We start from the raw sequence: 27,808 nt of genomic DNA, 5'->3' as shown, positions 1-27,808 counted from the left end.
TTCTTGGGCTCATCCAGACCTACTGAAACTCTGATGGTGGGGCTGAGCAATCTGTGCTTTAACAAGCTCTCTAAGTGGTTCTGACGCACTGAATTAGCTCTTACACAAAAATTAAATGCAAAGCCTTAAAAAACTAGGTTTACAAATTAAAACGCACAATTTCTAATTTTTGAAAACAACTTAATTTTCTACATAGTGGATTCAAATAACTGTATTTGGAGAACAGTCTTCAAAGATACTTATTATGTAATTCATACACACTCAACACCTGACAAACATCAAATTAAGTCCCAACCTCTGAAAACGTCCGATGAGCACCCTGGGGTCTCTGCCCCAAGGAGACCAGGTTCAAAGGGAAGATCAGACATATTAACACAGCAAAATACAATATAAATACGAAAAACAACAACAACCATGAGACAAAGAGAAAACATTAACTGGTTTCAGGATGTCGGGATATGGCATGTTACTGCATTTTAAGTGGGGGCGGAGCTTACCTGGGAACACATGAAAAGCCAAGGAGGTAGACTACTGCCGATTTTTAAATTAAGAGTCAGCTACCCTAATGAGAATAGATGCCACAGAAAAGCTCACTGCATACATCTGCTTTGTGCAATTATGTTATAAAGTAATCAGGAGAAAAGCAGATCTAATGAAGCCTTGCTAAATTGTTTATTTTCTATTTAGATCTTAGAGAACTTATTTAATTTCTCATACAGCAACTTAAAACACCTAGGATTCAGTAAAAGCAGTCCAAAAATTTATTTACAAGTATGCATTTCTTTAAATTCAGCTTTATATTATGCCCTCCTTTGGAAAAAAAAGAACCCTGAATTTTAATATCTATTTACTCAAAATTAAAGAATTATATATTTGAAGTAAAAAAAAAAAATGGATCAGTATGACTGTGGTCCACACAGTCACAATTAAGTGCCATCCCTTACTCTGTGGGTAACTGCAAAACTATCACTTAGGAGGAAAAAAATCAACTCTGAAAAGCAAGTCTTGCAAACCCAGGCCTCTCATGTGACAGGTGACATCAAAGACGTTAACAGAGGCAGCATAAGCACATAAAGGAATTTCAAAGACTTGCTCTACTGATTAGTTTTGATTTTGCACTTTTAAAATATTAATTTAGATATGTACAGAGACCAACTATTTAATTCTCACATTTTAAGAGCAACTGCCTGTAACAGTATGAGTTTCTGACAAAACTCTTTTTTCCTTCTTTTCAAACCCTTCCTTTCCTGGCAGAGAGGAGAGAGGACACAACCTGAGGTACATTAACGTTTTCGAAGGGCCATTCCTAGGGGCACCTGAGTGGCTCAGTCGGTTGAGTGTCTGACTCTTGATATCGGCTCAGGTCATGATCTCGTGGTTCCTAAGATCAAGCCCAGTGTGTGGCTCTGCACGGATAGCACGGAGCCTGCCTACGGTCCTCTCTTCTCTCTGTCCCTCCCCACACTGGTCACAAGCTTGAGTGCACGTGCATGCACTCTCTCATTCTCTCTCAAAATAAATAAACTTAAAAAAAAAAAAAAGAACAGGGCCATTCCTCAATTTTATTTAACTAAACTTAAAGGGCTTATGAGAATTCAACTGCTCAAAGATGATATTAACAACAACACTTTTGATAAATTAAGTTAGTACTTCTGCCTAAGAAAGCAGAAGAGTACACAATAAATTTAAAAATCCGAAAAATAAGCCCCAGCTACCTGAAAAATCTCCTAATGTAAGAAATTTCATTTCCCAACTAAGAAAGAAAGTATTCCCAGGGGCACCTGGGTGGCTCAGTCAGTTGAGCATCAACTCTCGGTTTCGGCTCAGGTCATGGTCTCACGATTTCAGGGGTTCAAGGCCCATGTCGGGCTCTGCGTCGACAGTGATGTCTGCTTGGGATTCTCTGTCTCCCTCTCTGTCCCTCTCAAAATAAATAAACTTAAACATTTTTTTTTAATTAAAAAAAAAGAAAAAGAAAGTATTCCCAGAATAACCAACACACTTGGAGAAAAAAGGAGTAGACATGGCAACAGTAAAAGTCAATTGCCTAGATACACATCCTATAACATAGCACAGGGAAAGGTGATCACTTCAAATGAGCTAGAAGTTGAACAGGGTCAACCACCTGGTATAGGAAAATGCAACCAACAGGAAACAAAACAATACACATCAGTTCCCTCCAAGTTCTTGGGAACAAGAATCCCCCTTACCAACAAGAGAATTGCAGTGCGGAGTGAGAAAATGGTACCTCAGTGATCACTAACATCTCTTTTAACAAAGTTCATTCTAATTTGTGAGGAAATTGGGCAACCCAGAAGGGAAACAGAAAGGGTGCTAATCTTAGAGGCGAAGAAAGGGAGCATTTCTGTTACAAAGATAATTCATGGACTTTCCCACATGCTCTTCTTTACTTCAATTTGTTCCAATCCAGTCACTGCTCTCCAACATAGTCAACTGCTCTTCTCTCTTATGGCTGAAGATTTTATTATGACTTTTATCCAAGTTAGACTTCAAGTCAAGGTTAAGAACTTTAGAAGGCTACCCACTAAAAATTATGGGTGATTTCTGCTGCTGGCCATGAATGAACTGGTGTGGAGTTGGCCCCCCTGCAGTGAACGACTAGAGAGCTGGATGAAATAAAAACTGACAGCTGCTCTCAGACAGTGGGGCAACAGGCAGGGCAGAACTGAGTCCTGCAGAAAGCGAAAAACAAGTTAGGTAAGTCACGCAATTGCCCTCCTCCCTGCACAAGAGAGGAGGAATCCAAGCAGGGAATGCAAATCTTCAAGGACTAAGGACAGACAGAGACTAGAGTTCAGGGAGGCTAAGACAACAGGGGTTTTCAAGACAGCACTGGGAGAGAGCTATGCACAGAAAGCGCTCAAGGAATCTGCAGAGATCCCCTCAATCCTAAACTACTAAGAAAAAAGTGCTGGGAGCTATACAGTGATCAATTCCCAGAATTCACACAGGATGAGAAGAGCTTCAAATTGCATCCAGTGGAGTGGAGTTATCTCACTGAACCCTCCGGGCAATCAATAGAGACTCAGGAAGGCCAAGCTTTGTAACAAGGCAAAATTGGCCCTAAGATAAATCTACACCAACTTGACCTGCACTGACAAAGTTTAGTTAACCTGGAAAGGATTAGCCTACTCCACAAATTACTTTGATGCCTGCCAAAACAAATGCCATAATTCTTTACTGGAAGACAACAAAATCCAAACACTTAGCAACATAGCGCACACAATGTCCACGTGAAGAAGAAGCAATAGACAAGAGAAGACAGAATTAGCAGATAAGGATGTTAAATCAGGTATTATAAATATGTTCAGTATATTCAACAATACAGAGAAAAATATGAACATAATGAAGAGAGATAGAAGACAGAAATAAGATTCCATTTAATTCTTTTTTATGTCCAGAGATGAAAAATCCGGTATCTGAAATTTAAAATTCACTGTGCAGAATTAACAAGAGTAGACACTGCAAAAGACAAAACCAATGAACTTGAAGACACAGCAACAGGCACTACGAGCTGAAGCCAGACAGAAAAAGACCTGAAAAGAATCAACTAGCCTCAGTGACTTACGGGACACTATCAAGCTGTCCAATACACGTGTAATTAGAGTTCCAGAAGGGGAAGGGAGGGGAGGGACACAAAAACTATTTGAAGAGATGGTGGCAAAATTTTTTCTTAATTTAATCAAAACTATAAGCCCACGAATCCACAAAGCTTCAAGAACACTAGACACAATAAACAAAGAAAATCATGCAAAGGCACATCACAATCAAATCGCTAAAAACTAGCGATATTGAAAACAAACAAAAATCTGTTGCTCCCCTGTTCTGTATATAACATAAAATAAAAACAACCCTAATTCAAAGAAAGCAAATAACATCTTTCTAAATCTTCTGATTGAAAAATGTTCATCCAAGCTGAACTCTCCTATTTTGGTAGAGGCCTTCCTAGCTGGTACCCCTAGCATAAGCTTAGTCTATCAAGCACGAAGACTTAAACTCCTGCAAAATAACTTTATTATAATGCATTTGCGTCCCTTACAGTTCACAAATGTCACATACTTTAGATTGAATGATCTTTGAGGACAGGAACCTTCCTGTTTTCACCTGTAAATTTCTAGTGCAGTTTCTTCTGGCATAGAACTATTTGCAGAAACATGAATAAGTCAGTCTCATTTAATTCTCAGTACACTGTCATGCGGTACTTAGAACACAATGAGAAAACAGATGCCCAGAGGGATTAAGTGATTGCCCCAAGAACACTCAAAAGGTGAGCAGTATCTCATATCCCTAGAATGCCTCCACACCAGGTTATCTCAAAGTAAACACAAAAGAGATAAGTTTTAATTGTTACTTACTCTGAGTTTCCACAAGATCCAAGGCAACACTAGAAGCTGTGTCCATTCCAGAGCTGATACAGGATTGGAAGTTTTTCAAAGTGGAGAGAGCAGATTCTATACCACTGAAGGATATAAAACCAGTTGAGCCTGAACTTGAACTCGAACGTCCGGGCATCTTGAAATTATTGCCTAAGTTTTCAAACACAATAAAATAAGATTTAGGGGTCAGAATAATAACTGCATAAGAAAATAAAACTGCTATAAACATCCATATGAATGTATCTAATATCCCACAAGTGCCACACTATTACGAACATTCTCCATCCCTGGAGGGGACACTAAAGCACTGTGCTGTCATCTGGGCCACCAAACACAGATACACTCAGTACAAGGGGAAAGGGTCTTCGTTTTTCAAAGGAGGGAGAATACCCTCTTTTAAAACATTCCTTGGTTCTCTGAAGAATTCAACAACAGCATAGTTTTATGAAACCTAAAACATAAAGGGGTTAGACAAAGTAGACTATTCATCTGATGCATTTTTCTAAAAACTGATAGTAGTAAAAGTAAAATAGTTTAATACAGAGAACTCCAAAATCTGTAGTTGTTAACTTATCTGACATATATGCATATTGAATTCTGAAAACCATAATATACTAAATATAAATTTAAAAATGTATATATATAGATACCGTATAAATTCCTGACAGTCCTCTGGTTCTAACAGATTTATAGACTTGGTAAGATCCCAGACTCTGTCAGTAAAAGCAGAATTTTTCTACATTATAGAGCAAAATATGGAGGCCATATGGAGTAGTGGTCAAGCATGTAGCCTCTAGAACCAGACTACCTCAGTTAAGAGCCGTATTCTGCCATTTGAGTAACTGAATGACTTCAGGCGAATTACTTAACCTCTCAGTGTTTCATTTTTCCCCCTCCTAAAATAGGAATCATCCAGGGCCTAGCTCAAGGATTCCTGTGAGAACTGAATGAGTTAAGGTGTATAATAAAACACTGAAAATAATGCCCACCAGATAAATCTTTAAAAGTGGAAGCAAATATTACCATCAACTTCATCATTATAACACTGTAAGCGACAGTACAGAATAGTGCTTACAAGAATGGACAATGGGCAGAGATGCCTGAAAATTCTGTCCCATCCATGCTACTTAAAACTTCACAACCCTGGTTTAGTTGCTTACCTTCTCTATCTTCAGTCTGAAGGAAATTATCTATCTATCTCACAGCATTATTGAAATCAAATGTTGTAGTTTTCTAAAACTTGTCTGATCTTAAGAATCAGTTGACGTGGTTCTCAAAAACATAGATTTGGGACACCTGGGTGGTTCAGTCAGTTGAGCATCCGACTCCAGCTCAGGTCATGATCTCGTGGTTCATGAGTTCCAGCCCCATGTCGGGCTCTGTGCTGACAGCTCAGAGCCTGGAGCCTGCTTCGGATTCTGTGTCTCCCTCTCTCTCTGCCCCTCCCCCACTCACACTCTGTCTTTCTCTCTCAAAAATAAATAAACAAAAAAATTTAAAAAGAAATATAGATTTATATACAGGTACTCTCTCAGACCTACTAAATCAGAGTCCCTAGTGGATACTCTAGGAAACCAGTATTTTTATGAATAACCCCAGATAATTCTTAGAATCAAACAAGTACGGAGAACACTCAAATAACTGCATCTCGACCCCCGCCAAACTTGTATGTTGAGAGCCTAACCCCCATGGTGATGGTATTTTGAGATGAGGCCTTTGGGAGGTAATTAGGTTTAGACACCCTGAGGGTAGAGCCCTCAAGAAGGGATCAGTGTCCTTATTAGAAGAGGAGGAGACACCAGAGTTCTCTCTCTCTCTCTCTCTCTCTCTTCACCTTGTAAGGATATAACAAGAAGGTGGCCTACTGTGAACTAGGAGGGTCCTTACCAGTATCCAACCATGCCAGCGCCCCAATCTCCAGCTTCTAGTCTCCAAAACTGTGAGAAATGAATTTCTATTGTTTAAGCCACCAGTCTATGCTATTTTTCAATAGCAGCGGGAGCTGACAAAAACACACAGTGTATACAGGGAATAATATAATCCAGGATAAATGGGAAGTATCTAGCACATGGTAGCTATCCTTATGATGTGCGTGCAAAATTCACATTACGCGAATGAAACTTTACACTTGCACAGAGCTGGGGAAAACTTCCTTCTGTAATGCTGGAGTATTTCCAGGGAAAAGATTCAGACTGAGAAGCAAAGAGAATGGATGGAGAGGACAGATGGCGTAGACGCACTTTTCCCTACTTCTACCACTATGTACAGCTAAGCACATTAACTCACAGGACGGCAACCCGCCTCCACCTGCGAGACCCCAAAGAATCATCAGGACAAAAATGTCAATCACGCAGTGGTTGAGAAACCCAGGTTTAAATCAACCTCCACTTGGGAGTCTTCCCCAGTAAGAATAATCTTTTTGTTCCCTGAACGTATCGTTACCAAGGAAGTTTAAAACGAGGTTTCTTGAGTTCTTCCCAAGCATGTTATTTTGCCTCCCCTAACAGACCTTGTCTTAGGCCATTCGGGCTGCTGTAATAAGACACCAGACTGGGTGGCTTATAAACCACAGCAATTTATCTCTCAGTTCCGGAGGCTGACAAGTCCAAGATCAAGGTGCCAGCTGGGTTGCATTCTGAAGGCCCTCTTCCTGGTTCATAGCCCCCAGGCCTTCTCAGTCTTCCTCTTCACAGGTCGAAGGTGCAAGGGAGCTTGAAGAGCCTCTTTTACCAAAGGCACTAATCCCATTCATGAGGGCTCTACCCTCAAGACCTAAGCACCTCTCAAAGGCCCCACTTCCTAATACCACCACACGGGCATCAGTATTTCAACACATGAATGGGGGAAGGAGAAAGACAAAAACATTCAGCAGGTCTAAGATTCGCTTCAGGCAGAACTAGTTATTAGCTAACTTAAAAATACTGTTTCCGGGGCACCTGGGTGGCTCAGTCGGTAGAGCGTTGGGACTCTGGCTCAGGTCAGGATCTCACAGTTGGGGAGTTCAAGCTCCACATCCGGCTCTGTGCTGTCGGCCTGTCAGTGCAGAGCCTGCTTCAGATCCTCTCTCCTCCTCTCTCTCTGCCCGTCCCCCACCTGTGCTCTCCCAAAATAAATATTTGTTAAAAAATACTGTTTCCCCAATCAACAAAACTAAAAGGCAACCAACAGAATGGGAAAAGATATTTGCAAATGACATATCGGATAAAGGGTTAGTATCCAAAATCTATAAAGAACTCACCAAACTCCACACCCAAGAAACAAATAATACAGTGAAGAAATGGGCAAAAGACATGAATAGACGCTTTTCCAAAGATGACATCCAGATGGCCAACAGACACATGAAAAGATGCTCAACATCACTCATCATCAGGGAAATATAAATCAAAGCCACACTGAGACACCAGCTCACGCCGGTCAGAGTGGCTAAAATGAACACATCAGGAGACTATAGATACTGGAGAGGATGTGGAGAAAAGGGAACCCTCTTGCACCGTTGGTGGGAATGCAAACTGGTGCAGCCACTCTGGAAAACAGCGTGGAGGTTCCTCAAAAAATTAAAAATAGAACCACCCTATGACCCAGCAATAGCACTGCTGGGAATTTACCCAAGGGATACAGGAGTGCTGATGCATAGGAGCACATGTACTCCAATGTTTATAGGAGCACTTTCAACAATAGCCAAAGTATGGAAGGAGCCTAAATGTCCACCAACTGAGGAATGGATAAAGAAGATGTGGTTTATATATACAATGGAATACTACTTGGCAATGAGAAAGAATGAAATCATGCCATTTGCAGCAACATGGATGGAACTGGAAGGTATTACGCTAAGCGAAATGTCAATCAGAGAAAGACAAGTATCATATGTTTTCACTCATATGTGGATCTTGAGAAACTTAACAGAAGACCATGGGGGAGGGAAGGGGGAAAAACAGTTACAGAGAGGGAGGGAGACAAACCATAAGAGACTCTTAAATACAGAGAACAAACTGAGGGTTGATGGGGGGTGGGGGAGAGGAGAAAGTGGTTGGGGGGCATTGAGGAGGGCACTTGTTGGGATGAGCACTGGCTGTTGTATGGAAACCAATTTGACAATAAATTATATTAAAAAAAAAAAGTTTCCCCGGAGGGCCCCTGTGTGTTTCAGTCAATTAAGTGTTGGACTTCAACTCAGGTCATGATCGCTCAGCTTGTGGGTTTGGGTCCCGCATCGGCCTCTGTGCCAACAGCTTGGAGCCTAGCCTGCTTGGGATTCTGTGTCTCCCTCTTTCTCTGCCCCTCCCCCCCCCCGGGGGGCTCTCTGTGTCTCTCAAAAATTAAAAAAATTAAAAAAAAATTTTTAAATACTGTTTCCCTCTCTCATCTTTCTGTACAGCACAGTGGTAAGCACAAAGCAAACAATTTACAGACACTATATTGACCTTTAAGTCCATGGGGACCTGTAGGAGTCCAGCCAGAGCTGTATCTCCCTTTACAAGATGCAAGGATACTTCTTTCTTCATGAAGCCTTCTCCTATCTATACAAGCAATTGCCTGCCCCACCCCCGCCATGCTACCACTATCCCTCCCTCTCTTTCTCCATCACACACACACACACACACACACACACACACACACACACACACACACACGATTATAAAACTCATCACAACTATTCGTTCACGTGGCTACCACTCCCTCACTCTGGGAGCAGCTTAAACTAGAACTCTGACACGTTCTACAGCATGTAAAACAGCTCCTCTCACAAAACCGGCGATCAATAAAGAACTGAGACTGACAACAATAACAGCAACCACCATTTCCCCATAAACGGGTGCTCCGGCGCTTCACTCTCATTATCCTAATCCTCACAACCATTTATAGGAGAGAAAAGGAAACGGACACAAGAGCTTATTTAAACGACCTGCCCGAGGCCCTGCTTCTAAAGACAGCTCCAACTGGATTAATCTGCACCAAGAATTCGTGATCAGTTCCCTACCAGGGCAGAAGGACGGAGAGATGGCGTCTCGGGAAGGGGGGCAGCCTGCCCAAGCCTCACTGCTTAACGTGCAGAGCCAGGACCGTATCCCAGGTGGACGGACCCCAGCTCAGGGCACCCGCGGAGGGCCCGAGAGGGAGGCGACACCTCCCGCCACCCTCGCCATCGCCACCCCTCGCTTCTGCCTTACCTGGATGTCCGACCCAGCTCTCTCCGGCTGCGCCCGGACTGCCCCCACCCGGACCCCAACTCCTTCCTCAACTCCCTTCTCTAGTCGCTGAAACCGCGAGCGCGGGCTCTCGCGTCATCAGCCGGCGCCGGCGAACGGTCACATGACGCCCCGCCCTGCTCTCCGCCCCTCTGATCATGTGACCGCCAGGGGAGCCAGAGGCGGAAGCGGGGGTCCCGCAGGCTGGCGATCGAGGGCTGCGTCTAGAAGGGGACGCGTGCGGAGAGGGCGGCGTGGGGACCCAGGTGCCAACCCAGTCCGCGATCGCCGGCCCTGCACGTGCGCCCTGGCGTGGCCCGGGTGACAGGTGAGTTGGGGCGGGACGCGCCCTCGATTCGGTCCCCCGGCCCCTCCCCAGCCCCTGGCCGGGCCGCGCTGGCCGAAGGGGCGTCTGCGGCGTGCGGTGCGGTCTCGATGCGGAGCCCGGCTTGGAGGACTGAGGGGCCTCCTGGGGCGGGGCCGCAGTCCAGGCTCTTCATCTCCACTTAGGTGGACAGATTTTTCCACGGCGCCTGGGCGCTTTAGGAAGTGATGTTCAACTGCTTGGCCCGCATCTGTACCTTCCAAGTTTCCAGGAGCCGTGCTGGGTAGACAGTGTTATCCCTCCGTTTGCCCTCGAGAAAATTGAGTGGTTCGCGAAGTCTCGTCGAGTCTGATGGACCCGGGTTTGAATTCTGGTAATGCCGTGGGCTGCGAGTTGGAGCAAGTCATTCTTGCTTTCTGCACCTTAATTCCCTCACCTGTGTCATGCCGGTGCCAAAGTTCTCTGCATTTCTCAAAACAGTTCCAAGGGTCCTGACTGGTTTATGGTCGCACGGTCGAAAACATAAGTCACAGAGCCGGTAATGGAGCCGGGTGTCCCGATTCCAAGTGCGCGGAGCTTACTCCAACATAGGTGATGGAGTCAGGGGAAGGAACGGAGAGGTCTTACTGGCCCACGACCAGGAGCAGCTCCCGTTTCTCTTTCTCCTGTCCCTTCCAGGATTTATGAATGGGACTAGAGTGATCAGACTCATTTTAGAACTCTTCTGGAAGGGATTTGTCGGTCACTTTTATCTTGGTCAACAACCATTATATTTTGTTTCTGATAATGGATAGGTGGAGACCAATGCTTCCTTTTTTATGGAACTGAGATCTTATGAAAGGATAAAAATAGACCTATGTTCTTTTGTCCTCTGAGTAGGGCAAACAGCGGTTTGTCCCCGGACAATTTTATTTCCTTCAGAATTCAGTTCTGTACTTACTCGGTAATTGGTATGATGATGCCATGCTGCATTCTTGAAACATGTTGTCTGTTGTCTAGGATTACTTTCCCAACCATAAACCACAGTTCCATACTAAATTCTATTTTTTTAACATTTAAAAAAATGTCATTTATGAGTATATCTAGTACATGTTATTCATTCTAAACACTCACTTTCAATCCTTCATGTGTTTATACACACAAATTTACCAAATATACACACATATTTACCATTACTAGTAGTTTCAGGATGGTTACTTTTGCATAAAGCTAAACATGATGTAAATTTCAAATAATTTTTTAATTTTATTTTTTAATATAATTTATTGTCCAATTGACTTACATATAACACCCTGTGCTCATCCCAACAAGTGCCCTCCTCAGTGCCCATCACCTATTTTCCCCTCTCCCCCCAACCTCCCCCCTACACTAAATTCTTAAAAATAAAGTTACAGCTACTTTTTGGGTGCTTTATAAAAGAAAAGTAGGAAATTGAGTGGGATCTCTGGTTTCATTTCATGCCAAATAGTAATGCAGCATATATTGAGAAAAACTGGTCTTTATGAATTTTCTTCATCTCTAGCAGCAAAAGAACCACTGACTAGAAGATTCAATATGGGTTTTTCTGCAGTGTTCATTTGCACCTCATTCTAGAGTGATTTTTTAAAAATCTCAACCACGTCTTAGCACCTTCTATAAAGCCACATAATTCTGAAATCACTGCAACATGATTAGGCATCTTTAATGTTGGTTCTTAGATTCTGTTCTTTAGGGCAAGTTTTTCAGCCAACCTTGGGGTATTTACCAAATAATGTAACCAAATAATATCTTGAATGTTGCCAGCAGTGTAAGGATTTAAGGATTACAATAAGAAGTAGATACACAAAAGTCTTGACATGTCATTATCCCAGGCCTAAGCTAACCTGACCATGTGCATGCAGGTGCTGAGTGTATCTGTTCATCCTTTTTTTTTTTTTTTTTTTTTGCTTGGGGAGGGAAGGGAAGAAGGCAGGTAATGGTGTTTTGCTTTAAAAATGTTTTCTCCATGGTCCCATTGTTTGGCCTGTGTTGGTATCCAGAATCTGGTTGCAGTTACAGCAGTGAAACATAACTTGTCCACCTTGCAGTTGTGTCTGGAGTTTCTTCCTGCTTAGACCTGGTGTCCTTAGACCTTAGATCCTTCTGGGTTAGTTTGGTGGTCTTCAGAGCACTTCAGTGACTTTTTCTTTCTCCCCCCCCCCCCCATTTGCCATTATTTCCCCCTTTTTCTTGTCTCATTTTCCCAGCCACACCCATTCAGTGCAAAAAAAATGGAGTGAAATTGGGCCGCCTGGCTGGCTCAGTCAGTAGAGCATGTGACTGTTGATCTTGGGGTGAGTTGGAGCCCCACGCTAAGGGTAGAGTTTACTTTAAAAGAGGTGGAATGTGGGGCGCCTGGGTGGCTCAGTCGGTTGAGCGGCCGACTTCGGCTCAGGTCATGATCTCGTGGTCCGTGAGTTCGAGCCCCGCGTCGGGCTCTGTGCTGACAGCTCAGAGCCTGGAGCCTGTTTCGGATTCTGTGTCTCCCTCTCTCTGACCCTCCCCCATTCATGCTCTGTCTCTCTCTGTCTCAAAAATAAATAAACGTTAAAAAAAATTTAAAAAAAAAAGAGGTGGAATGAAATTATCTGAAATTCAGCCTATGAGAGATCAACGTGCCTTCACAAGTAAACATCATGAGAAAATGAAAGGGCTTGTTAATAATTTATGCCTTAATGTATATTAAAGGATACCCTCGTTGGAGAGAGTTCTAGACAACTGTAATGGCTTCTTAGCAGTCCCTGCTCTTGGAGCAACCCCATCCACTTCCTCTGATCTGTGCTTCTATCCTGTGCTCACTCTGCACCAGCCACATCAGCCACTTTGCTGTTCCTGGAACACATCTAGTGCATTGCTGACCTGGGGCCTCTGCATTTACTTGTAAATCCTGCCTGGAATGCCCTTCTCCCAGATCATCACTTACTGTAAAATAACAAACTACCCCAACACCTAGTGGCTAAGACAAAAGACATTTATTGTCTTACAGTTTCTGTGGTCAGGAGTCAGTTGGTGTGGCTTAGCTGGGTGCGTTCGGCTGAGGGGCTCTTGGGAGGTTGCAGCCTAGCTGTGAATAGATGCTGTCGTCTGAAGGCTCACCTCGGTTTGTGGGGGGAGTCCCTTTTCAAGCTCATTCAGGTGGTTGTTGGGAGGCCTCTCACTCCCTCATCACAGGGCTCTCTTACAACATGACAGGTTGCTTTCTCCCAGAGCAAACAAGCTAGGGAACGCGCCCCAGCCAGAAGTCACAGGTTTTTTGCAATCTAATCTCAGAAGTGATATCTTTTACATCTACCATATTCTGTTCTTTAAGAGATAGGAAGCCACACTCAAGGAGAGGGACCTCCACAGGGCATGAATAAGGGGAAGGAGGGCATCGGGAACTGTCTTAGGGGCTTCTGACAACACCCGGATACCCTTACTGCTTGCTGCCTCACTTCCTTCTGGTCCCTGCTCAAATATCTTATCAGAGAGGCTTTCACAAACTAAAACAGCACACACTCCGTCTCTTTATCATGCTTTTTCCTTCCCAGCAATGATCACAGGCTGATACCTAATGTATTTATTTGTTTATTGTCTCTTCCCCACTCCCAATAGTATGCAGGCTTTATGAGAGAGAGCAGGAACTTAGTTTTGTTCACTGAAGCAGCCTCAGGTCCTAAAACAGTGCTTGGCACATAGTAGGCACTAGATGCCTATTTACTGAATGAATGAATCTGTAGCATTAGGAATGCTTCCGCCTACAAATAATCCCAAAGCCAACTAGCAGTAAATAAAGCATAAAAACAGTTCATTTTACAAGGATTACAGAGATAGGTGGTGCTACAGTTGAATCAATGAGTCAGTCACCTCAACAAGAATTTAGAGCCTTTCTTTCCTTCCAAAGCACAATCTGCAGGTTTGGGGCCCTTTTTCTCTTAGGCTCATCACCTCATGGTCTCAAGGTGGCTATTGAAACTTCAGACAAGACATGTTCATTGGGCCGCATTCAAAGACAAGAAGAAGAGGGATAGAGGAAAGAGAGAAATTTCATGTGCTTCTCTCCTTATCGCAGGAGGGAAAAAACATTTCCTATCAGATCTGCCGTAGACTACCTCTTACGTCTATTTGGTCGAAACTGAGTCACATGTGTAGCCTAGATTCGGGGGCAATGAGAAAATAAGGATCCACCTGTTCTGTCCTCTATAGGAAAAAAGGGAAAGGAGGGAGGGAATTATTGTTGGAGAATCAACAGCATCCTAGGAAATGAAGACATTTCTAAATACTGAATCAATAAGAAGAGACTTATAAGAGGAAAAAAGAAAACCTTTAAGGGTTACACAAAAGATAACTACACAAGGTAGCTCAGCGCGAGTGAACTTTGAAAATATGTGACAAGGGTTGGGGAATGTTTTGCTGGGGCTGCAGAGGAAGCCCTCTCCTGTCCAAAGTCTTCCCACATTCTGGTTTCGCGTACAGTGAAGTCCTCACTATTTTCCTGTTTACTTTTTGAGTCCCTGCAGCCAGAAGATTACATATGAACGTAAAAATTGGCATGGATATAAAAATTGTAATGATCACTTGTAAGATGAGTTCCCTTGCAGATATTCATGTGCTAAAGAGTCTCTTGGGCTGAATTCTTATTTTTGGTGGTCACTCTTCTTAATGCTAATGTCGTGTCGATAGGACACAGTGCCAGTGCAAATGTTAGGAAGTACACAGGCCTTCACGAAGTTGAAAAATAATTCAGGCCTGCATGAAGCTGACCCAACGATGACCTAGCTAAATTAACAAGTAGAGGAGAGCAATACAGCGAAGATGATGACAAAATTAACACTTTCAAAGATAATGATTTGAAAAAAGAGTTGGAAGAGGCCTTTGGGAAAATGAATGCTGCCTTGAAACATTTTTTTTTGTTGTTGCAAAAATTACCTTTTTCTAAGATCATGCTATGAAAGTCAACTATGAAGTACAAGATATGTATTATCAAAATCACAATTTGGTGAGATCAACTTTCAGCACATTCTTTGTGTGTCCCTTGAGTTAGTACGTCCTTGTTGCAACTTTACTCTGAATTGTGGGTAAGTACGGAACTTACTTTCATACGTTTTAATTACATCATTCCGAGATACCTTGCTAATCAAAACTTTTCCACCGCTCAGTATGAAACATTTGTCTCTACTTTAGCGTCACTCAGGAGTATTTCTCAGGTATGTCTTACCCTTGATAACAAGGGCCTCCGATGTTTTCCGTATGAGAAACACTTTTTTCAAGGTGGCTCCCTCACCTAATTCGAGTGGATTTGAGACACAGTTATCTTTTCCAGAGGTAAAACAACTCCCGTAAGGACAATTTAATAATCAGTGCCCAACATAGGGCCCGTTGGAACCGCGATGCTCACTGGCTCCTCCCAGCTGCATTAGGTCCTTTCTCACAGGGAGAAGTGAATAAAGGATTGAAAACAGGCCAAGAGTGTTCACTTAGCAAAGTCCATCCACATGGAACACTGGGAGGAGTGGACAATAAAGGCCCTTCCCTCATGTCGGAACTCATTACTTGTTTTAACTTTTTTTTTTTAAGTGAGTTTGGGAGAAGAATAAATATTATGCATGTGTTACATATGCCCCCTTTAAAAATGGAGATTTTTTTTTTTTTTTATACTTTCCTTTTGGGATACAGGTCCTTTAATGGAGCAGCCAATCTGTCAGCAGACCTGGTTTCATCTAATGATTTACAGACCTCAGCTCTGAAGCCAGTGAAACATTCCTCCCGGCCAGGCACTCATCCGCACGATGTTGGACTTCCTAGCTGAGAACAACCTGTGTGGCCAGGCAATCCTAAGGATTGTTTCCTGCGGTAATGCCATCATTGCTGAACTTCTGAGGCTCTCGGAGTTTATCCCTGCTGTGTTCAGGTTTAAAGACCGAGCCGATCTACAGAAATATGGAGATATCATCTTTGATTTCAGCTATTTTAAGGTAACCTTCCTCCACAGCATTTTCAACACTGTCTTTCCTACAAAAGCATGCTTTCTCTGGGAAGCGTGGGACCCTGAGAGGCTAAGTAATTATGGAGAAAGAGTTAAAGAGGAAAGCTTTTATACCACATTTAGCGTCAGCTAATTTGAAAATAATATAAAGGTGTTGTGGGGAAGCCCTAACATAACATAATCACACTTTTAAAAAGATAACTTTGGTGAAACGTATTTTACAGTGAAGGTCCCCACACTTGAAAGCTTGCCGATCATGGTTACAATCCAACTTTGTTTCTTTCAAGGGGATTCCGTATCTAGGCGTCTGTTCTCTCTGTTACTTTCTGTTGCTCCTCTTTCAATTTCTGATCCCCTTTTTCAAGCATAGGAACACATTTTTAAAAGACCGTTTAGAAAATGTTACCGACAAGTATGCTTTTATTGACGTTTCACATGAATGTGTTTTTCTTCTTAGGGTCCAGAGTTATGGGAAAGCAAGCTGGAAGCTAAGCCAGAGCTGCAGGATTTAGATGAAGAGTTTCGTGAAAACCACATAGAAATTGTGACCAGATTTTATTTAGCCTTTCAAAGTGTGCATAAATATATTGTAGACCTAAACAGGTATTAATTCAGTAATAGCTTATTCTGGGGGTAACTAGTGGAAAAGGAACGGGCAAGAGCGTGCACGCCTTCCTGAGTTCCTCTCCTACTGTGCGTAATTGTCTTTTCCTTCCAGTGGCACTTGTCAACCTTTAGTATTTTAGAGTGTTGTTATGCTTTCCTGCTCTTGTGAAGCGGTACGATAACCTCGGCTTGTACTGAGTCATGGCTTTCTTTCTTTTCTTTTTTTTTTCTCATTGAGGCGTAGTCCATGCATAATGTTTACATTCCTTTCAGGTGTGCAGCAGAGTGATCTGTTAGCTCTGTAAGTTCTGCTGTGCCCACAAGTAGCTACCGTCTGTCGCCGTGCAGCACCCCCTTCACCCCTGGGACTCCATAACTGGAAGCCTGTACCTCCCTCGCCCCTTCCCCCATTTTGCCCACCCAGCCCCCACCCCATCCCACTCCCTCTGGCAGCCGTCAGTTTGTTCTCTGTATTAAGCCATCTGGCTTTCCATCCTGTAGTTTATGATCATATTTTAGCATCTTCTTTAGGAGAAGTGGAGAAAAAGCTTATTTTTGTAGCATTAGTAACCGTAGCCTGCCTTCTCATCCCTAACTGCACAGTGTTTTCTTCCTTTCAGCCCTTAAGAATTCATTACTCAGCAGTTTTTAAACTATTCCATGTCTTTATAACGTTACTTCTAAGATACTTATGATTCATAAATCGGGACTAGAGACGGTTCTTTCCGCTTAGAGTAGCCAGTGTTAGCAAACCTGTGGCCCTAACCACTGGGAGTTCCATTTCACGAGTCCCTTCGTAAAGAGCATGAAGGGCCACAAACGTGTGAAGGCCAGAATGTCTGGTGTCTTGTCTTATCTTTTAAAAATCTTTATATTCCTTCTTCAAAAGTGGTCATGTTTTCATTAGAATGAATAACTTGCCCTGGGGTTTCATTTCTAGATATCTAGATGATCTCAATGAAGGTGTGTATATTCAGCAAACCTTAGAAACTGTGCTCCTCAATGAAGATGGAAAACAGCTTCTAGTAAGTAATAGTAGCCACTTAAAATAGAAAGTCAAGAATGTCAACTTTTTTCCCATATGTCCCAAAGACATACAAAGTACCCTTCTTTAAAGGGAAGCAAATAAACTGACAGTTCTCTTCCAATCAACAATATCTGAATTTAGAACATAGTAGACTCTGAACAGAATTACAAGTGAGTGGAAATCATGGGGTGGTGGTGAACTTCCTCAGCGCAGTCCTATCTTCTTTATCTTCTGCATCCCAGACCTCCAGCCTTGGAAACTAGTACGTGATAGTCACTTAAGAAAAGTTCATTAACCAGGTAAAGGGTTTCAAAGTATTCATAATGTTGGGACTCCATTTGGGGCCCCAAGCGAAATACCAAAAATAGGCCAATTGAAAGGTAATCACTGCAAATTAAAATTTATTTCCCATAAATTTTCCAAAGCCCATTCTGTACAGAAGGTGAGAGCCTTTGGGAAAATCTGCAGTCTCCTTGTAATATGAAGCCTTTGGGAGGAATAGGAACGAAGTGATTCTTTTTAACCCTCGTCAACTTCATTCCATAAGAACGTAGACTCCTGTGAGTTGGGCCATTGTCTTTCTGTCTTCATAGTGTGAAGCACTGTACTTGTATGGAGTCATGCTGCTGGTTATCGACCAAAAGATCGAAGGAGAGGTCCGAGAGAGAATGCTGGTCTCCTACTATCGATACAGGTATCCATCCCAGGGCTGGGACCGCACCCCCCAAAAGCACCGCTGTTGGTAAAACGCAGTAGTTTCTGTACTACTCGTCGTGAATGGCAGCGGTACGATCTAGAATGAAAGGCGTGAGGTTCTTATTTCTTCTGAACGTAATGGAGAAATGTAACAATTACTCTATATTTGTATCATTACCATAATATATTATTAATAATATATAATTATATTTATATAATAATATAATTATAATTAATAATTATAATTATATTATTAATAATATTATAATATTATAATTATATAATAATAGATTATATGTCATGTAATCTATATATTACACATAAAGGAGCCTATGTGTTTTAGATTATTAGAGACACATAGATCATCATGTCCACAATAGTACCTCAGTTTTTTTGTTGTTTTTTTTTTAAAGGAATCTGAATTTTCTTTATCTTAAAGGTAAATTTGGAAATGTTGGAAGTCTAATGAATGTTCTTTTTTTTTTTTTTTTTAAAGTCTTTAAATATTACACCTTGGCAGATGTAGGGACGTGAATAAATTTTCTGTTGTCATTTTTGGTTTGATGACTTTGGAAAGCCATTTCTCAGAGTTAGGTGGGAAGTGAATTCTCACCTGAATATATGTGGAAACAAAACAACAGCACATATCACAATCACGTGTTTCGTACGTCTGTCCAGAACTATGACTTTAAGGGGTAGGGTCTTTAAATCAGAAGCCACCTTAAAGTTCTATAATTCCAGTATCTACCACACAGATTTCAACGTGCTGAGTTAATGAGTCAAAACCTGGATGTAAGGTCAATATTAGAAAAAGTCAAGGGGTGCCTGGGTGGCTTAGTCAGTTAAGCGACTAACTCTTAGAGATTTCAGCTCAGGTCATGATCTCATGGTCTGTGAGTTCGAGCCCAACATCAGGCAGAGACTGCTTCAGATTCTCTCTCTCTCTCTCTCTCTCTCTCTGCCTCTTCAACACGTGCATGTTCTCTCTGTCTCTCAAAATAAATATATAAACTTTAAAAAAAATAAGAGAAAAAGTCAAGATTTTGGAAGAAACAAATGATAGGCAGGAATCAGTTAGCAATGTGAGCTGAAGATGTGCAGACTGGAATTAACATTCTTTTTTTAGACATTTATTTATTTATTTTTGAAAGAGAGCACGCTCGGGAGGGGCAGAGAGAGAATCTCAAGCAGGCTCCACAGTGTCAATGCAGAGCTTGATATGGGTCTCAAACTCATGAACCATGAGCTCATGGTCCTGAGCCAAAACCAAGAGTCGGACACTTAACCGACTGAGCCACCCAGGCGCCCCTAGAATTCACATTCTTAAACTTACAAATTGGGACAAAATAAATAGGACAAAGGGGCAGATCCTCAGCAGAAAGGGATTGTTGGGGACATCATCTTTTCAGCGACACCTGCTACTGCTGCCCCGTCATCGCAGGCTGCTCAACTAGCCCGTGTACTTCAGCTTCATCAGTATGTGAGGAGAGTGTCCACAGCAGACGTAATTCATTCACATCAGTTTGACCATGAGGTGTTTTATCACCCATGTTTTTAAAAATGGACTTGAAATTTTTTTTAATGTTTACTTACTATTTTTGAGAGAGAGACAGCATGAGCAGGGGAGGGGCAGAGAGAGAGAGGGAGACACAGAATCTGGGACAGGCTCCAGGCTCTAAGCTGTCAGCAGAGAGCCTGACGCAGGGCTCAAACCCGTGAACCGTGAGATCATGACCTGAGCCGAAGTCGCACTCTTAAGTGACTGAGCCACCCAGGCGCCCTTTAAAAATGAACCTTGAATGCCCTTGTGTATATTTCCAAAAGTACCTGGAAAACCAAAAATAATAAATGACATAAAGAAGGAGAAAAAAGGGTTTGCTCATCAAGGCCAGCTTTGACAATTCTGCTTTGTCCTTTTGGGTACAACAGTGAATTCATTAGAATGTGAGGACCCATTACTGAAGTCCTGAACAATCGCCAAGTCAGAGTTGTGGGAAAGGAGATTCTTGTATCAAATAGGAGGTCATCCTCAAGTCTAAGATTCTTTGAGTCTGAGGGATTACCACTCCACACCACCCTGAAAATCACAAATGTTTTGATTCAATCTCTGTAGAAGGTACACCTTGCCAAGGAAAAAAAAAAAACAATGATTATATATCCCACTTTATGTTGACATAATCTTTTAAAATTATTTTTTAACCGGGGCGCTTTCATTCGGTTAAGCATCTGACTTCGGCCCAGGTCATGATCTCACGGTTCATGGGTTTGAGCCCCATGTTGGACTCTGTGCTGACAGCTCAAAGCCTGGAGCCTGCTTCAGATTCTGTGTTTCCCTTTCTCTCTCTCTCTCTCTCTCTCTCTCTCTCTCTCTCTCTCAAAAATAAAAAAACATTACAAAAAATTTTTTAACTATTTTTTAACTTATGAAATGTTGGTACTGGATCACATTCTTTATCTGCAACTCTGAAATCTAAAGAGCTCTCAAAGAAAATATATGCATGTGTACACACACACGCGTGCACATAGTAACTCCTCTGGCAGCAAACTCTGATCTCACCTGAAGCCATTTGGAGTCAAAACCTGATCAGACCAGATCGGAGGCTATAGATGGTCCTTATTTATCTCATTTGCATGACAATTCATAAATTTTGCTGCAGAAATATTAACGTGTGCTGATCACGTAATGCTAATTGAGACCCTACTAAAGTGTTGTATACGATCTACACGCCATGTTAATTTCTTACATTTGAAAAACGCAGTATTCTGAAACAAATCCAGCCCTAAAGATTTTAGACAAGGGATTGTGGACCTCAACTTAGAACTATACATACATGTAAGAATCCGTCTGGTAAGTTTGCTATAATAGGCTTTTTGAAAATGCAATTGTGAATCTCCGGGGACATAGATTGACCAGGAGTCTTAGGTAAAACTACATAAAGTCAAGTTATGATGAAATTCTGCTCTTTTGGACTTTTGAGTTTCTAAGCTGTGTGGTTTGTGTGGTTTGTTTGGCCCTATGTTTCCCATTGTGAACGTGGTTCAGCGCTGCTCGATCTGCTGATTCAAACATGGATGATATTTGTAAGCTGCTACGAAGTACAGGTTATTCCAGCCAACCAGGAGCCAAAAGACCACCCAACTATCCTGAGAGTTATTTCCGTAGAGTGCCTATCAATGAAGCCTTCATCAGTATGGTCATTGGTCGACTGAGATCTGATGATATTTACAACCAGGTGGGCATCAAATCTACCAACATCTTCGTCGTTTGAAAGATTGATTTCACTTTCCTCCTCAATTACTCCTTCCCTTCCTTATTCCTCAGAAGAACAAAAGCACCCAAAAAAGTCCAAACTTTTTGAGGTCTACTATAGTTGGGTAGAGGAAAAAGGGATAATAATTTGGGAAGAATTTGAGATTTCAGGGAGAGGATGGGATTTGAACTCTATTTGGAAAAAAGATCATTCTCTCAGCCATTCATTCAACATAGAGTTACTGAGCGTGTGTTACATGCCTGTCCACAAGCTAGGTGCTGGGAGGCCATCGCCGACAAAGACAGGTCATGGTCCCAGCCCATAACGAGCTTGCAGCTGAGGAAAAAAGACAGACAACTAAAGGAATTACTGTAAAGCAAGGTGAGTGATAGCTTAGGGGAAACACAGGGTGCCACGGAGCGTACAACAGGGGCAACAGATTGCAGCAGGTGGCGAAGGGGACGTAAGGACACTCTAGCGAGAAGGCAGCTTGAGCAGGGCCGTGAAGACCCTGTAACATTTAGAAGTTACCTCCCTTTCCTCTCCAGTATGTGTATCGCTCATGTAAGAGGGCACCAAGGAAAAGTACCACGTGACTTCAATTTCCTGAAGAAAACATAATTTTAGGGGCACCTGACTGGCTCAGTCAATAGAGCATGTGATGCTTGACCTCAGGGTTGTGAGTTCAAGCCCCCACATTGCATGTGGAGATTACCTCAAAATAAAATCTTAAAACAAAACAAAAAAAAGATACATAATTTTATGTATTGGGTATTTTTCTTACCAAAGAATTGGCCCGTAACAGCCGGCTATCATTTATCACAGGGCACAGCTGCCCTACCCAGTTCTGCAAGTAGCCAGTTAGTTTTCTTTAGGAATATTATAAGTATCAATAAAAGAGGTTTCTGTGTGTGTTTTAAAAACAGCTCAAAATAAGCCACCTGCAGATACTGGGTCTTCATAATTTGTTGCCATTTATTGAGAATTCGGTACCAACCAGAATCATAGTTGATTTTCTTCATGAACTGTTCTCTCTCTCCTCAGAACAGTCCTGCAGAGTGGACAACATTATCCTCATGTTGCTGTTGAGAAAAATAAGGCTTAGGGAGCTTCATAATTTTTCACAAGGTCATGTAACTAAGTATCAGAGCCCGAATTTGAACTTGGGTCTATATGACTTCAGGGGCCATGCTACTCCTCACTGCCTGTCTTTACCCCTTCTGCCAAGTATGGGGTCCATCTTGTCTGTGTGTCTGTGTCTCAGGCAGTGAGTTTCAGTTTTCTCTTGCCCCGTGACCGTACTAACACAGGGCCTTGGCTGTGGTGTGCTGTGTACCCACCCCACTCGCTGCCCGGCACCTGCCCCGTCCCTGGTCATGGTGGGTTGGACAGGGGCAGTCACTTGACCCAGGATGGATCGGATTCCCTGTTAGGTGATTTGGAATGGGGCTCCAGATACATCATCTGCACGTGGGTTTACTCATCACACGCAAAATTTGGAATTTGGGGGCAGCCCAATTCTCCCACGTGTAAGATGAGAGGAGCAAGAGAGAAGGGGCAAACACATCAAGGGGTGGAAACAGTGAAGGCTTTGTGGCCCACAGCTCCAGACCCTTCCTGTAGCCCGGCCACACTCCTGCCTGTGGGTTCCCTGCCACGTCGCTGTGTCCAACCTCGTAGCAATTTCCTCCCTTTCTGTTTGTGGTCCTCGAGGTGACGTGTACTGTGTGCAGCCAGGTCACCGACCCATGTGGTGACGGAGCCCTGGGATGCACCAGCACCTGAAAGGCAGGCAGTGGAACACCCAGCAAAGCAGGGCAACAGGAGTGGCGTCTGTGAACCTTGAGAGAACTGAAGTGAGAGTGTGAAACAGGCTGTTGGACCAGCGTGATTGTGAGGTGATGAGTGCCTGGAGAGATCATAGGTGATGGTGCAAGGCACATTTCAGGGAGCTGTAGAATGAACAGGAAGTGAGAAAATGGGGACAGGGTGTGGGGTCTGTCAGTTCTGAAAGACTGTCTGTGATAGAAAGACCCAGAGGGGCGCCTGGGTGGCTCAGTCAGTTGAGCGTCTGACTTCGGCTCAGGTCATGATCGCATGGTTCGTGGGTTCATGCCCTGTGTCGGGTCCTGTGCTGACAGCTCAGAGCCTGGAGCCTGCTTTGGATTCTGGGTCTCCCTCTGCCTCTGCCCCTCCCCAGCTTGTGCTCTGTCTCTCTGTGTCTCAAAAATAAATAAACGTTAAAAAAAATTTTTTTTAAGAGAGACCCAGAAATGGACAACTAGCAGGAGACATGGGGGTAAAACATTTTTCTCCTCCTTGAGGCAAAGACTTCAAGTTGCAGTTGAGTCAGGGGCTGGAGGGAAGAGAATGCTGTGTGGTTAGCAAGAAGAACGGCCCTGGTTGTATTGTCCTCTAACAAGGCCACAGTCTGAGGATCGCACGCGGGGTCCAATTCCCAGAGGGGATGGACTCTTGAGGGACTGGGACGTCCTGGAACCACATCATTTACTGGGCACGTGTATCGGTTCACAAGTCACCAACAGCTGCCTCTTCAGGGTTTTGTCTCTGTGTTGCAGGTCTCCGCATATCCTTTGCCAGAACACCGCAGCACAGCCCTGGCCACTCAGGCCGCCATGCTGTACGTGACCCTCTACTTTGAACCTGCCATTCTTCACACCCATCAAGCGAAAATGAGAGAGATTGTGGACAAGTACTTTCCAGACAACTGGGCAAGTATCACCATTAGTCTCTTTGTCCTCTGGAATAATCCTGTTAGGGAACCAACTCTGCGTTCTTTTGGCCTTTAGCCCAGAGATCATAATGTTGTAAACGAGACATTAAGTCACATTGGTGAAACTCCTCTAAGTGCGTGTAGAATCTTCTGAATCATGACATGAGGGAATAAGTCAGTAAAACTTGGTGAAGAGCCCATGGGTTTGTTTTTTCTCTCTTAAATGGATACTCTCAAGGTAAAACCCTATATTGAAATGTTCTTGCTTTAGCTGCTGAATTGTAACTGTTTCACATGCAGTGAAACATACTTTCTTCCTTTCTATTTTATGAATCTAAGCTTGCAAAATTAATCTGTTACCGAAGAAGAGTGTTACTTTAATAATAAGTTTTATCTATCTGTAAGCTAACGTTGATGGGGCTGTTAAAGTTTATATTGCAGAGATGTGCTTGAGACTTTTTAACATTGTGTCACTCAAAACTCAATTCTTGGGGCGCCTGGATGGCGCAGTCGGTTAAGCGTCCGACTTCAGCCAGGTCACGATCTCGCGGTCCGTGAGTTCGAGCCCCGCATCAGGCTCTGGGCTGATGGCTCGGAGCCTGGAGCCTGATTCCGATTCTGTGTCTCCCTCTCTCTCTGCCCCTCCCCCGTTCATGCTCTGTCTCTCTCTGTCCCAAAAATAAATAAAAAACGATGAAAAAAAAAAAAAACAAAAAAAACTCAATTCTTTTTAAAAAAATGTTTTTTAATGTTCATGTATTTTTGAGAGAGAGACATAGAGTGTGAGCAGGGGAGGGTCAGAAAGAGAGGGAGACACAGAATCAGAAACAGGGTCCAGGCTCCGAGCTGTCAGCACAGAGCCCGATGCGGGGCTCGAACTCACGAACCGCCAGATCATGACCTGAGCTGAAGTGAGACGCTTAACCTACCGAGCCACCCAGGTGCCCCAAAACTCAAATCTTAAAAACATAAGGCTGACTTAACATACTCAGTGTAGATGAGATGTTCTCCTTGTACGTAGAGGTTTTGATAAAGTACAGTGAATTGGATCCTGGTCTCAGGGAACAGATTCTGTTTCACTTCTTATCAGTCATTGAATCACAGACTGTCTGTGATTAGGGAGCCTGCAGTGAGACGTGATGCTTCCTACCCACGAACGCATCATGTTTATAAGCTAGGAGCTGAGCAACCAGAAGGAAAACTCTGATAATCTGGTTTCATTTGCTAAGCATAATAAAGAGTTTCGACCATAGTGCTACAATGAGAAACAGTAACACGTTTAGTGTTAAGGAAGGTCAAAACCCACTTATGTGAAGCTTACAAGAGACCCTCCTGAAAAACACCCCTGACATGCTAAAAATGAAAGAATTTAAAAAGCGAGTGAGATGCCAGGCAAATGCCGCCCAGTAAAAATCCAGTAAGAAAATACTTACATCACACCATAGAGACCTTTAAAGAAAAACCTGCGTAGGGATAAAGAGCGATCATGTATGATATTAAAAAGAATAATCCAGGGTGCTTGGGTGGCTCACTTGGTTAAGCGTCTGAGTCTTCAGTTTCGGCTCAGGTCATGATCTCACGGTTTCATGAGTTCAAGCCCCACATCAGGCTCTGTGCTGGTGGTACAGAGCCTGCTTGGGATTCTCTCTCTCTCTCCCTCTCCCTCTACTCCTCCACTTCCCATGCTGTCTCTCTCTCTCTCAAAATTAATAAATAAACTTAAAAAAAATTTTAGGAAAGAATAATGCAAGGTAAATTCATACCCAGTGACATACTCAAAATACATAAAGCAAAAACTCAAAATAACCTCTAAAAGTTGAGAAAACCATAATCATGATGGGAAATTTTAATATACCTCTTTCTGTACATAATCCTGCTCTCCCAAAAATACACGATAGATGTTCCATGTGTATTTGAAAGGATACATATACAAGTTGGGTAACATTAGATCACAAAGTTAAGAAAGCTTTAAAAAACGATGTTAGTCTACAGACTGTATTCTCTTACTGTAACTCAATTAAATTAGAAATCAACACTTAAAAGATATTTTTAAATGTTTAGAAAAAACTAACTTTTGTGTTCAGGAGGAAATCACAATATAAATGAAGAAATATCAAAACACTACAAAGCGAAGCTTACGAGAATGACTAAAAACTGTTCTTAGAGGTAAATGTTGGCGCGCCTGGGTGGCTCAGTCTGTTAAGCGTACGGCTTGAGCTCAGGTCATGACCTCATGGTTTGTGGGTTTGAGCCCCACATCAGGCTCTGTGCTGACAGCTCAGAACCTGGAGCCCGCTTCAGATTCTGCGTCTCCCTCTCTCTCTGCCCCTTCTCCCACTTGCACTCTGTCTCTCTCTCTCTCTCTCTCAAAAATAAATGTTTAACAAAAAACTAAAAGATCAATACCACAAAGGCTGGTTTTTTGAAGAGTAATAAAGGGTCTATGGCCATACCACCCTGAACGCGCCCGATCTCGTCTGAAGAGTAATAAAGAGATATTTTGCAACGCTGATCAGAGAGAGGGAGAGAGAAGGCAAGTTTAAATATGTGAAGATTGAAAAAGCAGACCCGAGATACAATAAAGAAGTTTTGAAGTTATGAACTTCAAAACTATGAACAACTTTATGCCGATATATTGGAAGACTCTGAAAAATAGAAAATTCTCTCAAAAATACAACGACTAGATCTGATTCGAGAAGAAAAGGGAAGCATGACAAGCCCAGTGACTGTTGAAGAAATGGAGCTGGGGATCCGCCTCCCTGCTCAGCCACTCCCACCAAAAAGAGCACCCCCGGGACCGCAGGATTTCACAGGCAACCCTGAGCAAAGCTTCAAGGGACAAATAATCGCAATTTTATACAGACTCAAGTGGGTGGGTGAGGAACCCCAAAAGGAACGCTTTTTTTCCTTTACTTGAAGGATTCTCAAGTGAACTGGGGAGCCCTAGGGGCCCCCAAGGCTCATTCAAGGGGTCCGTGAGGTAGAAACAGAGTGAAGTGCTCTGTGCCTTGCCCTGTCCCCCTTTGCCAAGCCCACACGGCATTCCCAGGGGCCCCAAGGCAGGCGGCGCGGGAGACCCACTGCGGAATCCAGATCCAAGCCCAGCTGTCTTGGGTCAGGCCGGACGCTGCAGAGACTCGAAGAAACCGAAAGGCGATGCCACGCGTCTCACAAAACTTTTTGGGAAAGCCTTTAGTCTGATTTTTTTTTTTTAATTAAAAATTTAATTTTTAAAAAATTTAATTTTTAAATTAAAAACAGTTTTCTGTTTTCTGTTTTAGCATGTAATGGGTGTACTGTTACATGAAGAGAATAAGTATTTTTTGAAATGTCTCGATTGTGATGTGTTATAGGATAAGTATCAATAGATAGAACCCCATTTGAAAAAAACACAAAAAGTCCTTGGGAGTTTTCAGTAACTTTGAGTTGCGTAAAAGCTGAGGTGAAAATGTTTGAGAACGCCACTGTTCAGTCAGTCTGCTTTTCTGTCAACCCTGATTTAGTCATTTTCCCATAAATGGATTTTGTAGCCCTTGTTCCAAAGTGCTCCTAAGAAAGAATGCTTACCTATATCTTTGGCAAATCGGGGTTTTTCATTGCAGT

The 27,808-nt window shown here is 42.8% G+C and overlaps 2 protein-coding genes across 4 annotated transcripts in view; one reads left to right on the top strand and one right to left on the bottom strand.

Moving 5' to 3' along the window:
• Nucleotides 1–9,690, bottom strand: part of NSMCE2 (NSE2 (MMS21) homolog, SMC5-SMC6 complex SUMO ligase) — a 215,157-nt gene extending 205,467 nt beyond the window's left edge. Inside the window, exons 1-2 of one of the 2 annotated variants that reach the window (XM_019459870.2) lie at nucleotides 9,566–9,690; nucleotides 4,377–4,547 (exon numbers count right to left, since the gene is read on the bottom strand). In XM_019459870.2, coding sequence (XP_019315415.1) covers nucleotides 4,377–4,533 — 157 coding nt within the window. In that variant the 5' untranslated portion in view covers nucleotides 4,534–4,547; nucleotides 9,566–9,690. The remainder of the gene's footprint in view (nucleotides 1–4,376; nucleotides 4,548–9,565) is intronic. The other variant, XM_019459871.2, reaches the window with a different exon arrangement.
• A 48-nt stretch (nucleotides 9,691–9,738) lies between these two features.
• WASHC5 (WASH complex subunit 5) overlaps nucleotides 9,739–27,808 on the top strand; it is a 63,495-nt gene continuing 45,425 nt past the window's right edge. Inside the window, exons 1-7 of one of the 2 annotated variants that reach the window (XM_019459868.2) lie at nucleotides 9,739–9,911; nucleotides 15,582–15,880; nucleotides 16,349–16,494; nucleotides 17,438–17,522; nucleotides 18,118–18,218; nucleotides 21,264–21,453; nucleotides 24,051–24,203. In XM_019459868.2, the coding sequence (XP_019315413.1) occupies nucleotides 15,695–15,880; nucleotides 16,349–16,494; nucleotides 17,438–17,522; nucleotides 18,118–18,218; nucleotides 21,264–21,453; nucleotides 24,051–24,203 (861 nt within the window). In that variant the 5' untranslated portion in view covers nucleotides 9,739–9,911; nucleotides 15,582–15,694. Of the gene's footprint in view, nucleotides 9,912–15,581; nucleotides 15,881–16,348; nucleotides 16,495–17,437; nucleotides 17,523–18,117; nucleotides 18,219–21,263; nucleotides 21,454–24,050; nucleotides 24,204–27,808 lie in introns of those variants that run through there. The other variant, XM_019459869.2, reaches the window with a different exon arrangement.

This window comes from Panthera pardus, unplaced genomic scaffold (assembly GCF_024362965.1).
Source record: "Panthera pardus isolate Hobbes unplaced genomic scaffold, ASM2436296v1 HiC_scaffold_7, whole genome shotgun sequence".
Classification (NCBI taxonomy): Eukaryota; Metazoa; Chordata; class Mammalia; order Carnivora; family Felidae; genus Panthera; species Panthera pardus.
This window is presented reverse-complemented; position numbering and strand designations above follow the sequence as displayed.